Source organism: Hyaena hyaena, unplaced genomic scaffold (genome assembly GCF_003009895.1).
Source record: "Hyaena hyaena isolate Hyena2069 unplaced genomic scaffold, ASM300989v1 scaffold_38, whole genome shotgun sequence".
Lineage (NCBI taxonomy): Eukaryota > Metazoa > Chordata > Mammalia > Carnivora > Hyaenidae > Hyaena > Hyaena hyaena.
The window spans coordinates 3,398,934-3,410,662 of record NW_024080670.1 but is presented as its reverse complement, the minus strand read 5'-3'; the positions used below and the strand labels follow the sequence as shown (position 1 = coordinate 3,410,662).

The 11,729-nt window shown below is 54.9% G+C and overlaps 1 protein-coding gene across 2 annotated transcripts; it reads left to right on the top strand.

Annotated features, from left to right (window-relative positions):
- The first annotated feature begins 474 nt into the window (after positions 1–474).
- PHYHD1 (phytanoyl-CoA dioxygenase domain containing 1) lies at positions 475–10,862 on the top strand. 2 transcript variants are annotated; one of them, XM_039229652.1, is made up of 11 exons: positions 475–558; positions 2,445–2,600; positions 5,375–5,450; positions 5,591–5,638; positions 6,678–6,733; positions 6,827–6,889; positions 7,559–7,580; positions 8,773–8,901; positions 9,004–9,120; positions 10,189–10,315; positions 10,418–10,862. In XM_039229652.1, the coding sequence occupies exons 1-11, from the start codon at positions 526–528 to the stop codon at positions 10,461–10,463; spliced, it is 873 nt and encodes a 290-aa protein (XP_039085583.1). In that variant the 5' UTR covers positions 475–525; the 3' UTR covers positions 10,464–10,862. The 2 variants fall into 2 exon arrangements, with proteins under 2 accessions (XP_039085583.1, XP_039085584.1); XM_039229653.1 differs by lacking the exons at positions 6,678–6,733; positions 6,827–6,889; positions 7,559–7,580.
- The last annotated feature ends 867 nt before the right edge of the window (positions 10,863–11,729 follow it).

The window sequence follows — 11,729 nt, the reverse complement described above, 5'->3', positions numbered from 1 at the left end:
GGTAGCCCGAGGACACTCTCATCCCCGTGAAGTCTGGGGAGAGGCTGACATCCATCAGAGCTCACAGTGAGTGAGTGGTGCCTGGTCTGGGACTTGGGGGCCCTGCCTACCCAGCTTCCTTGCCCTGACCTCCTGGAATACAATTTCTAGGCACCAGGGAAGCAGTCACAGCGGAGTGGTTTCTGGAAAGAAACTGGGAGGGAGCTGTCTAAAAAGCATGGAGGAGATTGAAAAGGGCTAATCCTGGATTAACTGGGAAGATGGACCCAGGGTGTTGAGCTGGGTCAGAGGCAAGGGGCTCATCCAGGCCCAGAAGTTGGAAACGGGGGGGGGGGGGGGGGGCTGGGAGCTGGGATTGGGTTTCCTTTAGATAGGCAAGAATTAAATCCTCCTTGGCCTCGAAGGGCAGGGCTCCAGTTACTCTGCCTGCCCTCCATCGCCCCTCCCACCTCCCCACCTCTGTACTTCCGCCTCTCTAGCCTGGGGCACAGCACAGACACACCAGTTGCACCCTGCCTCATCCTCATGGCCTGCCTGAGCCCCTCACAGCTCCAGAAGGTAGGGGCCTGTGGGGTGGGGGTCCGAGAGGGTCAGGTAAGTGTTGGGAGCGCCTCTGGAGTGTATGTAGTAGACCCCGGGAAGAGGAAACTGAAGCCCAAAGTAGTCAGTTTCCATTCAGGACCCCTAACTTCTGCACACACAGCCTGGGGTGTCAGGGCCACAGGGCCGGGGTGAGGTGGCAGTGTGTACGTGTACACACGTGGCAACGTGTACGCGCGAAGCAGGCTCGCGTGGGGGGGGGGCGTGGGCGCCCCGGACTCGGAGAGGGTGCGGCCCCGGAGACAACCCCCGCACCCCGCGGGTGCCAGGGTTCCGAGAGGGCGCGGTCCCTGAGGACCCCCCCCACGAGGGTGCCCAGGACTAGAGGGCGCCTCAGACTCGACAAGCTGGACCCCCTACTCCCCGGGGGGGGGGGGCAAGCACATGACCCCCCGCCTTCGCGCTGCCTCTGTTCCCCAAGCGCGGCCACCCAGTGTTGCACAAACCCGCGGCCCCGGCCCCTCCGTTGTACACACCGCTGCCTAAGGGGGCTCCGAGGGGGCGCAGCCTCAAGCCCTGCCTTTCCTTTTCCTTTTTTTTTTTTTTGGCCTTTGGAGGAGAGAAGAACAGAGTGTTTGATTCAGCCCTATTTATGTTTCTACTCGGGAACAAACGTTGGGTGTGTGTGTGTGTGTGTGTGTGTGTGTGTGTGTGTGTTTTCTTGGTTTTTTAAAGAAATGGGAAGACAAAAAAAAAAAAAACTCCCTTCCCTTTCCTTGCTCTTGCTCCCCCCCCTTTCTGTCCTTCCGAAACCCCTCCTCCCGCCCTTTTCGTCTTTTCGTTCTGTTGTTTTGTTTTGCTAAGAGTCCACATTGCTGTTTGTAATCCTTGGTTCGTCCGGTTTTCTATTTTCAGTAAAGTCTTGTTACGCAAAAAAAAAAAAAAAAAAGTGTATGTAGTAGACCCTGGGAACTCACCCCTACCCCCTTCCATTTTTCAGAAGAGGAAACTGAAGCCCAAAGTAGTCAGTTTCCAACCAGGACCCCTAACTTCTGCACACACAGCCTGGGGTGTCAGGGCCACAGGGCCGGGGTGAGGTGGCCATGTGTACATGTGACCGGAACCAGAATAAAGGGCAGCACTTGTTGGGACGAGCACTGGGTGTCGTATGTAAGCGATGAATCACGGGAATCTACCCCGAAACCAAAAGCACACTGTATCCAATGTATGTTACCTAACTTGACAATAAACTATACTAAAAAATAAAAAATTAAAAAGAAGAAGAAAGATCAGCCAGGCCAGGCCAGGGCTCTGCGAGCCAAACGAGGAACTGGGGACTGGGGGCAGAAGGTCAAGGGCGGAACCAGATCTCTGCATGGGGGTGGGGTCATCCCCGCCCCCCTCCCCCAGCCAGGCGTCTGCGCATGGTCAAACACAAAAGGCTAACCCTTGGGACTAAGAGTGACACAGGCTTAAAATCTTGGCCCTTGTTTGTTCCTGATCACGAGACAAATGCCGGAAAAAACTGAAAAGCTCAAGAAAATGAAAATCTACCAGTAATTTCCTATGCCGAAACTTTTCGTATACACCCCTAGAATCTTGAAAAGTTCATCATGGGGTGCCTGGGTGGCTCAGTCGGTTAAGCATCCGACTTCAGCTCAGCTCATGATCTCATGGCTCGTGAGTTCGAGCCCCGCATTGGGCTCTGTGCTGACAGCCAGCTCAGAGCCTGGAGCCTGTTTCAGATTCTGTGTCTCCCTCTCTCTCTGACCCTCCCCTGCTCATGCTGTATCTCTCTCTTTCTCTCTCTCTCAGAAATTAAAAAAAAAAAATTAAAAGAAATTAAAAAAAAAAAAAGAGCATTCAAGGGCAGGGAGTAGCCTGAGTTTCCTTCCTGCCTTCAGTTTCGGGAGGATGGATTTCTGGTGCTGGAAGGATTTTTGTCTGAGGATGAATGTGTAGCCATGCAACAGAGGATTGGCGAGCTGGTGGCCAACATGGACATCCCTCTCCACTGCCGCACCATCTTTTCCACCCAAGAAGAGCAGCTGAAGATCCTGGTAGGTGTCTGAGGCTTAGGATCTGCCAGAATAGGATCTGGTCTTTGATGTGGGACTCAGTCTCCAGCCAGCAACAGCGGCCTGGAAGGAAGGGCCCCCAGGCCCCTGGGCTTCTTCTGATGACCAATCAGGCCCCGCACCAGGCTAAGTGCCTTAGGCGCATATTTCCTTTGCTCCTCGCCATGGATTTATAAGGTTGGTATTATTACCCGCATTTGACAGGTGGGGAAAATGAGGCTTGGCTCACTTGCCCCAAACCGTGTTGTTAGCAATTCATGGAGTGAGGATTAGAACCCAGATCTGCCCGATACCACGTCCCTGCTGTTCACTGCTCTGCTGTACTTTCTCAGTAGTCCTCCTGCCGCAAGGGCCTCCTTTGTGGCCAGCAGCCCAGAATGAGCCAAGTGACTCTGATGAACACACTTGTGTAAGCCTTATCCCCCACCCCCACCCCGCCAATGAGGCTAGAAACTCCACTTCTTCACCCACCATCCCTTGCGACTTACTAGGACTCAATGCAGTTTGAGATGGGTAAGTTGAAACTTCCCACACAGTTCACTTAACCCTTCAGGAACCTGTCTGTGGTGTGGCCCTTAAGCCACAGCTGTGGCCCTTAAGCCACAGCTGTGGTCCTTAAGCCACAGCTGTGGTCCAGGCCCATTAACAAGGCTCATTTACACTGAGGAGCTCCTGCCATCTGGTGGACATATGCGGAATTACAATGGGTGGGGACTTAAGGGCAAAGGGTTACAGAATGATCATTTCCTCCAAAGAGTAGGTTTCATTTGACCACACTCCAGCCATGTAGGTGGGGACAGCGGAGGTGGGGGTCCAGTGTCCAGGGACAGGTCACTCAAAAGACTCCCAAGGAGTGAGGGGGGCCTGTCTTGTGCCCTCCAAGCTGCCTTCTGAGAATGTCCTAGAGACTGGTGAAGGGTTGGAGAGGATGGGAGAATAAAGTGTATGTATCTTGGTTTATAATACTTGCCAAGAGCTCAGCACAGTTCCTGGGACTTGGTAAACCCTTGATATTCACCACTGATACTGTCAAAGACTTTGAAATAGGCATTAAAAGGAAAAAGATCAGTGGATGTCCCATCCAGTTTTCCAACTTTGTGAGTTGTATAGAACTGATAATAATAGGAGCATCTGGCTGGCTCAGTGGGTAGAGTGTGAGTTCAAGTCTCATGTTGGGTGTAGAGATTACTTTTAAAAAATAAAATATTTTTAAAAAACTCGCAATAACGTCCACAGAAATGGGTATGAACTGGGTCCAGAAGAACGCAATCATTGACCTATCGGTCGATCCATTTCACATCCATATGCAAATTGACTTCAGTATTTGTTATTGCCTATCTGTATGTGATTCTTTGAACATCCTACTGGTTCCCCTGTGAATTAACGAGTTAAGTAGAACCTTTGACATGTTTAGTTTCATTATCTTTATTTTTTAAACTTATTTATTTATTTAGGAGGGGGCCAGAGAAAATGGGACAGAGAGAGAGAATCCCAAGCTAATAGCGCAGAGGCTGATGCAGGGCTCGAACCCACGAACCATGAGATCATGACCCGAGCCAAAGTTGGATGCTTCACTGAGCCACCTAGGTGCCCCCATTATCTTTAATATTATTGTTATCAGTTATACTTCCCTGACTTGTTTCCCGCACCCTGGTCCTGATATGGAACAGCTAAGAATGTTGGGGGGGAATAAAACACAGTGTTTGGTGGGAAGGGCTGGAAAGGGCCAGGCAAGTCACAGCGGAGCCCCACAGGCTCGCGTGAGAGCAGATGTGCACACGTGAGGGAGCAGGGACGGGGGACGGGATGCCGTGGAACGTGGAGAATCCAGGTAGGGTGGTCGGCGCCCTCGACTCCACTTGAGTCGCCCCCTAGGAAGGTAGGGAGATCTATATGATGGCAGCCAAGGGTAGCTGAAACCATAAGGAAAAAAAAAATCACGCATCTTCCTGAAGCGTCATTTTCTTATGATGCTAAGAAATCTGAAACAGGATATTAACATTAACAAGGAAAGGCTATTAAGAAAACAGGAAAAGATGAGTGATAGTTTATATTCATGGAGCACTTGGCCTTGCCCTTGCTGAGTATCTTCCCTTAAGCAGCATCGGGAATAATGATAATAATAAAAGCAGATAGTCATGTGCCAAGGACCGTTCTAGTGCTTTATATATGCCAATTCATAATCTCTACACCCTACGGGATACTTTTAATAGCATCTATATTCTATGAGGAAACTTGGCCCAGAGAGGTTCAGTAACGTGGTTGTGGTAACACAGCACCTCAGTGGCAGAGCTGGGATTTGAACCCAAGGATTCTAGCTTGAGGGTCTGTGCTCTCAACTACTGTTCAGCCTCTACCTGAAGCCACCAACGATCCAGGGGAAGTCAGTTCTAGTCTTATTTCCCTTTACGGATGAGGAAACTGAGGCTTTGAAAGGTAAAACCAGGTGACCCCACGCCACCTGGGATCCAAGCCTATTCGATCAGAGTGCCTCTGTTAGGAATCATACTCTATCGAGCGTAGGAATGATGTGACTTGAGAGGTTTCCGAGAAATTTTGTGTTGGTGGCTTCCAAGTATGCTTGCAGGCACTCGGGGTTCCTGCTCACTGTCTGTGCCTCGGTGGCGAGTTTGAGAAGCCCCAGCAGGGTCTGTAGCCCTGCGGGTTTAGGAAGCACGACTGTCCCCTTCCCTCTGCCAGACCCAGCTCGGACCCCGTGCTGCGCTCTCAGTCCCTCTCATGTCCCCTCTCCACAGGAACACAGAGACTATTTCTGGAACAGTGGCGACAAGGTTCGATTCTTCTTTGAGAAAGGCGTCTTTGACGAGAAAGGTTCAGAGCTGGGGCCCCAGGGGTGTGGGATGGGCGGGACTGGGGTCTTCCCACCCCAGGGCTGGGTGGGCGCTGAGGCCAGCTGCCCAAGGGAGGGTGGACCCCAACCTTTTTGCCTTTATCTGTTCCTTGTGCTACAGGAAATTTCCTGGTCCCTCCTGAGAAATCCATCAACAAAATTGGCCATGGTAAGCAGGTGTGTGCGGGGGAAGGGAAACGGGGAAACTGAGGCCCAAAGAACGTAGGGGCCTACCCCAGAGCAAGCTCACAGTAAGTTAGTGGCCCAGCAAATGCCATTTCTGGCTGCAGCTCCCCTCTGGACCTGCTCTTCTGGCCCTGATGGTACTAATCACATGACATGGCCAAGCAGCACTGGGAGGAGGGGCTGTCCGAGCCACCCACGCGGATGGGCACATGCAGACCCCTCAACTCTCTGCTGCCCGGCCTGGGGAGGGAGGATCCAGGCCCTGGGCACGGGGGGTGGGGGGGCGCGCCTGGGTCCCACCGCTTCCTGGAGCCTCCTTGAGGAGCACCTAACATATCGACATGGCCCCTATGCAGAAACCCGAACAGAAAGCTACAAGGCCCTCTTTTTTTTTTCAGGATCATACATTATGATTTATTTTGCAGACCACTTATTTTTAAGCTTGAGGTTATATCATGGGAGCTTTGTAAAAAAAAAAATACATGTAATATAAAATTTACCATCATCACCATCTTGAAGTGTACAATCCAGTGGCATTAACTGTATTCAGCTTTCACTCTTGGCAATAACAATAATAGCAGATAGTGAGACATCAGGGATTCTGTGTCAGGCCCTGGCCTGGGGTCGCACATGTATTTGCCCATCGAATTGGGATACATTGCGGTAGCCTGGGAGGCAGGGCTCTGCAGCACAGAGGAAAAACGGAGGCTTCAGGAGACACATGGTTACTCAAAGTAGCGCAGATTAAGTAACAGTACTGAGGTTGCCACCAAGCTCCGGGCCCCGTTGAATCAGGTCTGGAGTGAGGTTCCCAGATGGCTGGAAGGTCAAGAATAAGGTCTTGGGTGGAATGAGGTGCAGGCATCGTGGGCCCACCCCTTGGTTATAAGCAAGCAGAACGCTTAATGCATGCGAATAGGTGAGAAGTCAAAGTGAGGCCTGCATCTCAGTTCCCTGGGACCGGGCACGGAGGGATGAGCGAGGGCTGGGGACCGGCCTGTCAGCCTGCCTCTGTCCTGCAGCTCTGCACGCCCGTGACCCTGTCTTCAGGAGTGTCACACACTCCCCCAAAGTGCAGGTGAGCAGAGGTGAGGGCGAGGGGAGTGGGCAGGTGGGAGGCCCCAGATGTGAGTGAGAGCTGGCTGGAAGTCTGACCTCTGCCCCCTTCCAGGCCTTAGCCAAAAGTCTGGGCCTCCAGATGCCCGTGGTGGTGCAGAGCATGTACATCTTCAAGGTGAGCTCTCTGTCCTCCCCAGACCTCAGTTTACCCTCTGCAATGTATGCAGAGTACTCATATCAAGCCCTTCCTTACGATGGGCCCAAAGCTGCTTCCCTGAAGAATTTACTAAGTTTTGAGCAGAACGTGCAAAATCTACCTCCTCTGGGTAAGGTGCCTCGCACTTTGTTGGTGCTCAGTTAAAATTCGGTGGCAGAAGGAACACCCCCTCCCCCCCCGCCCCCCCCGTCCCAGCCAGGATTCTCTTCTCCCTTCTCTTGCCATTGAAATGCTCACTTCCCAACTTCGAGGCCCAGCTCAGTGCCACCTCCTCCAAGAAGTCTTCCAGGGTTTCCCTGGGAAGAGAGGGACCCATCGCTGACCCTGGCTGGGGCTGAGAGGCTCAGCCTCAGGCCTGGGCCCCAACCACTCTTGCCGTCCCTCACTTCTGCTTTGTTCTTGGTAGGCATGCGCATGTTCAGACTCAGAGCACCATGCCAGGCAGGGTGGTTTTCCTCTTTGCAGCCCTCCTGGGCCTGCCACATGGTGGGTACTTTGTGCTGGTATCAAATCCTGGGAGGTAAACACTTGTGGCCGGGTCAGAGCATCCCTCAAAACTCAGAGCGGCTTCTGCTCCCCCCCAACTCCCCCTGCCCTGGCCTCACTGGCCCTACTTTCCTCTTGCAGCAACCTCACCTCGGTGGCGAAGGTAAGCCTAGGACAGGCTGTGGGGGCCACCAAAGGCCACTGCAGGAGATCTGGGACATGAGCGCTCAGGAGGGCTGGTGCTTGTGGAGATGTCCGTGGGCAAAAGCCCGGGGCAGGAAGGAGAAGCCACCTTTGTGGAAGAGTCGATCGGGAGGGTGTTCTGGAGCCCTTGCTTGGCACAGTGGTTCTTGAGCCCGGGAACAAACCCCAGCTGGTTAAAAACACAGATTCTGGGGCCCCAGGCTCTAAGGTCTTTAGTCAGTAGGGCCGCAAAGACCTGTGAGCTCGTATTTTGTTTTAAATTTATTTATTTTGAGAGAGAGAGTGTGTGTGCATGCATGGGGGAGGGGCAGAGGGAGAATCCCAACCAGGCTCTGCGTGGTCAGCGTGGAACCTGACTCGGGGCTCCAATGAGCTGTGAGATCACGGCCTGAGCGGAAGTTGGGTGCTTAACTGAGTGAGCCACCCAGGCGCCCCTTCCTGGAGGTTTGATTTAACAGAGACATTGCCAATCTAATTTCAAAGCCCTCTGGATGCACAGATACCCTTTGTGGCCTCCCTTGTGGGCAATTATCTACCTCTGCTTAAATACCTCCAGTGACAGGGGGCTCATCCCCTCACAGCCACCGCTTTCCTTCCCCACGTGAGCCCAAGTCAGCCTCCTTGTGACCACCCGCTCCTCCCCACCATTCGGCCGGAGGGCAGTCTCACTGAAGGGAGACTCCCTGCTGGCCCTTCCTGAGTTCAGCACCCCACTTCCTTCAGTGGCTCCTCCCCCAAATGCTTTGAAGCGCCCACTACTAGGGTGCTTTCTTCCGGACACTGCCTGGATTGTCCAGGTCCCTTTAGGGTTTTAGTTGCCCGGCTGGGATGAAGCAATCGCAGCCACTTTGTAGCCAGTAGAGGGTCCAGGCCTCGTACGAAGCACTTTTCACACGTTATACGTTGTGTCGTGGGATCCTCCAGCCACTCTGTGAGGTAGCTTATTGTCGAGGCCGCTTCAAGGTTAGGAGGGTGAGGTTCTGAGAGCTGAAATCTCGTGCCCTGAGTCAGGCAGTGGTGGGGATCCCAACTGACCACGGGAAGGCTCGGCCTGCGGGGCTCTGAGAGCACCAGGGAGAGAGGAACACGGCCAAGGTGAGGCGGGCCAGGTTCCTCATGCCCAGGGCGGGGCCGGGGGGTGGGCGCTGCAGTCAATCCTCACCAGGACGCCACCTTCCTGTACACGGAGCCCCTGGGCCGGCTGCTGGGCATATGGATGGCACTGGAGGACGCCACGCTGGACAATGGCTGCCTCTGGTTCATCCCAGGCTCCCACACCGGTAAGGACACCGGTCTCGCCCCGCCCACTCGTATCCCCACACCCCCCATGGCGGAGAGACTCGGAGAAAAAGAGAGGCTAAAGGCTCCACTTTGACCTGCAGGTGGGGTGTCGAGAAGGCTGATCCGGGACCCTGGTAGCTCCGAACCTGTCACCAGCTTCCTTGGGTCCGAGCCCGCCCGGGATAACAGCCTCTTCGTGCCCACGCCTGTGCGGAGAGGTAGGTGGGCTGCCAGGGGACAGGGAGGCAGGCTCTGAGGCCATGCTGGTGGGTCTGCACATGCTCTGACCATGCAGCTCACCCGAGGGCTGTGAAGTCACAGGATGGGAGGCTGGGCTGGACAGGCACTGTTGGGGCCAGGGGGTGTCTGACAGCCGCCTGATTAACAGCAAGGCCTCCCAGGGTGCCTGGCTAGCTCAGTCGGAAGAACATGTTATTCTTAAAAAAAAAATTTTTTTTAATCGTTTATTCATTTTTGAGAGATAGGGAGAGACAGGGCGTGAGCAGGGGAGGGACAGAGAGAGAGAGAGAGAGAGAGAGAGAGAGAGAGGGAGGCACAGAATCCCAAGCAGGCTCTGGGCTCTGAGCTGTCAGCACAGAGCCTGACGTAGGGCTTGCACTCACTGACTGCGAGATCGCGACCTGAGCCAAAGTCGGACGCCTAACTGACCGAGCCACCCAGGCGCCCCGAGAGCATGCCACTCTTGATCTTGGGGTTGTGAGTTCAAGCCCCACGCGGGGGGGTAGAGATGACCTAACGAAAGAAAACTTCAAAAACAAAACAAAACAAAACAGGACGGCCTCCCAGATCAGGCTAGAATCCAGACTCTGCTACTCCTGCGCCGTCTCTTGGGACAAATGACTGAACCTCTCCGAGCCTCGGTTTCCCCACATGCACTGTGGGGAAGTCAGTGCGGTGCATGAGGTATAGAAGATGTGGCACGCTGCAGATGCTTAACGCATGGACGCCCAGCCCAGCATTTGATAGCAAGCTGTGCCCAGCTGGCTGGTGCAGTGCAGACATTTCTGCCTGGTCCTTCAAACACCACAGAAGGGGAGGCCCTTGCCAAGGCCTGCTGAGGGCACCCAGTCAGGGCAGGAGGGACCTGATCCCAGGGGAACCTCTGACCCACAGCACAGCCTCTGACCCTGGGGCAGGCTGCAGGCCACCCCGAGCTTTCAGGGCTGGGAACGGGGACGAACAACAGGCCACAGAACATCTAGAGGGAGGAGGGCCCTCTGTCCCTCTCGGCCGAATGTTCTACTGACCTGCTGCGCTCCCTCCAGGGGCCCTCATCCTAATCCACGGAGAAGTGGTGCACAAGAGTGAGAAGAACCTCTCGGACCGCTCACGCCACGCCTACACTTTCCACCTCATGGAGACCTGGGACACCGTCTGGAGCCCCGAGAACTGGTAGGTGGCAGGGCACGTCCGTGCCGAGGACAGGCTCCTGAAGAGGTCCCGGAGGCCGAGAGCAGTGACTCCGGAGCCTCAAGGTCCTCTCCACCTCCGCAGGCTCCAGCCAACAGCTGAGCTCCCCTTCCCCCCGCTGTACAGCTAGACGCCTTCTCAGGGCCGGGCCTCGAGCCTCCGGGTGAAGCTGCAGCCTGGAAAGCTCCAGCACCTCGCCCCCCTGCCCAGCTGCAAAGGGGAAGTCAAGTCTCCCCTCCCAGGCTCTCTCCCTGCCAGGGTCTGTGCCCCTCGGCCCTGCAGACAGGCAGGCGAGAGGGGGCAGGTGGGCAGCAGCAGCCGGCACCGGAAGGCTTTCCAGAGACCTCTGTCTCCTCTGCCTCTCCCCTGCCCCAACCCAACGCCACTCCCCCCCTCCCCCTCCCCGAGGCAGCCGGTTACTGCGAGAGGGTTCTGGCTGCTTCTCTGCCAGCTTCTCACCGTTCTCTCTCCTCAGATGGAATTCTGATGAGTACAGTGCAGGACATTCAATAAAAGCGACTTCTGGATATAGCTTCTTCTTGATCCTTCTTTCCCGAGCAACCTTGCTTTCAAGATGAGAGCCCTGGTGACATCACCCCAGGTGCCCCAGCCCTGCCTGGCCGAGAGGTCTGCATGATTTTAGTAACTGTAACATTCAGTGGGAGTTCACTGTGCCAGGAGCCTCCCGCCTTATCTGTGTCCCCACGCCTCCTAGCCAGGCGCTCAGCTGGGTGCCCTCCCCATCTGCCCTTAGAGGCGAAGAAGCTGACACAGTGGGGTGGGAGGTTCAAGTGACCTGCTGTCGCACAGCTGTTGAGTGGTTCAGTGACGTCAGCCTGATCCAGGGCCCGTGCTTCTGACCTCCGTGCTCCCCAGTGCTCCTTGCTGGGGGAGGCGAGAAGCCCAGGGCTCTGGAATACAGTCCCAGATTCTGGTCCTGGCTTTGCAACCAACTTGCTTTCCGGTCTCAGGCCAGGCCCTTCCTCTCTCTGGGCCGGGTCTGCCACTTAGACAGTCAAGGGGCCAGATCAGGCCTCTGCGGCCCCTCTCAGTGGGAGCGCCTGGTGGCCACCCTGACCCAGGGTGCAACTGCCGAACCCAGAACTTGCACCGTGGGGGTTTGGCCGAGAGGCTGCACACTGGGGGCCACTGGATGATTCTACACTACGGATGTGTTTCTGTCTGGGCCTCAGTGATTTTTTTTTTTTTAAACAACTTTTGAAAATCAGGAGGTTTCACCTAACAGTGCACAGTTCTAAACTTCCTTGAATGTTCCTGAGCAGGTCAGCCACACTGGGCCTACCGTGGACCATGTGATGCCCAGATGCCCAGCAGAGCACCCTCCTCGGAAGTGCCTGTAGTCCTCACTTCCCACGTCCCCCGTCCTCCACTGCGT

Bases quoted from the DNA above. Each gene is read 5' to 3' on its own strand.
- PHYHD1 (XM_039229652.1), top strand. From the start codon at position 526: ATGGCCTGCCTGAGCCCCTCACAGCTCCAGAAG. The intron at 2,601-5,374 runs GTAGGTGTCTGA...CCCTCTCCACAG, and splicing joins AAGAGCAGCTGAAGATCCTG to GAACACAGAGACTATTTCTG. The intron at 6,734-6,826 runs GTGAGCAGAGGT...GCCCCCTTCCAG, and splicing joins CACACTCCCCCAAAGTGCAG to GCCTTAGCCAAAAGTCTGGG.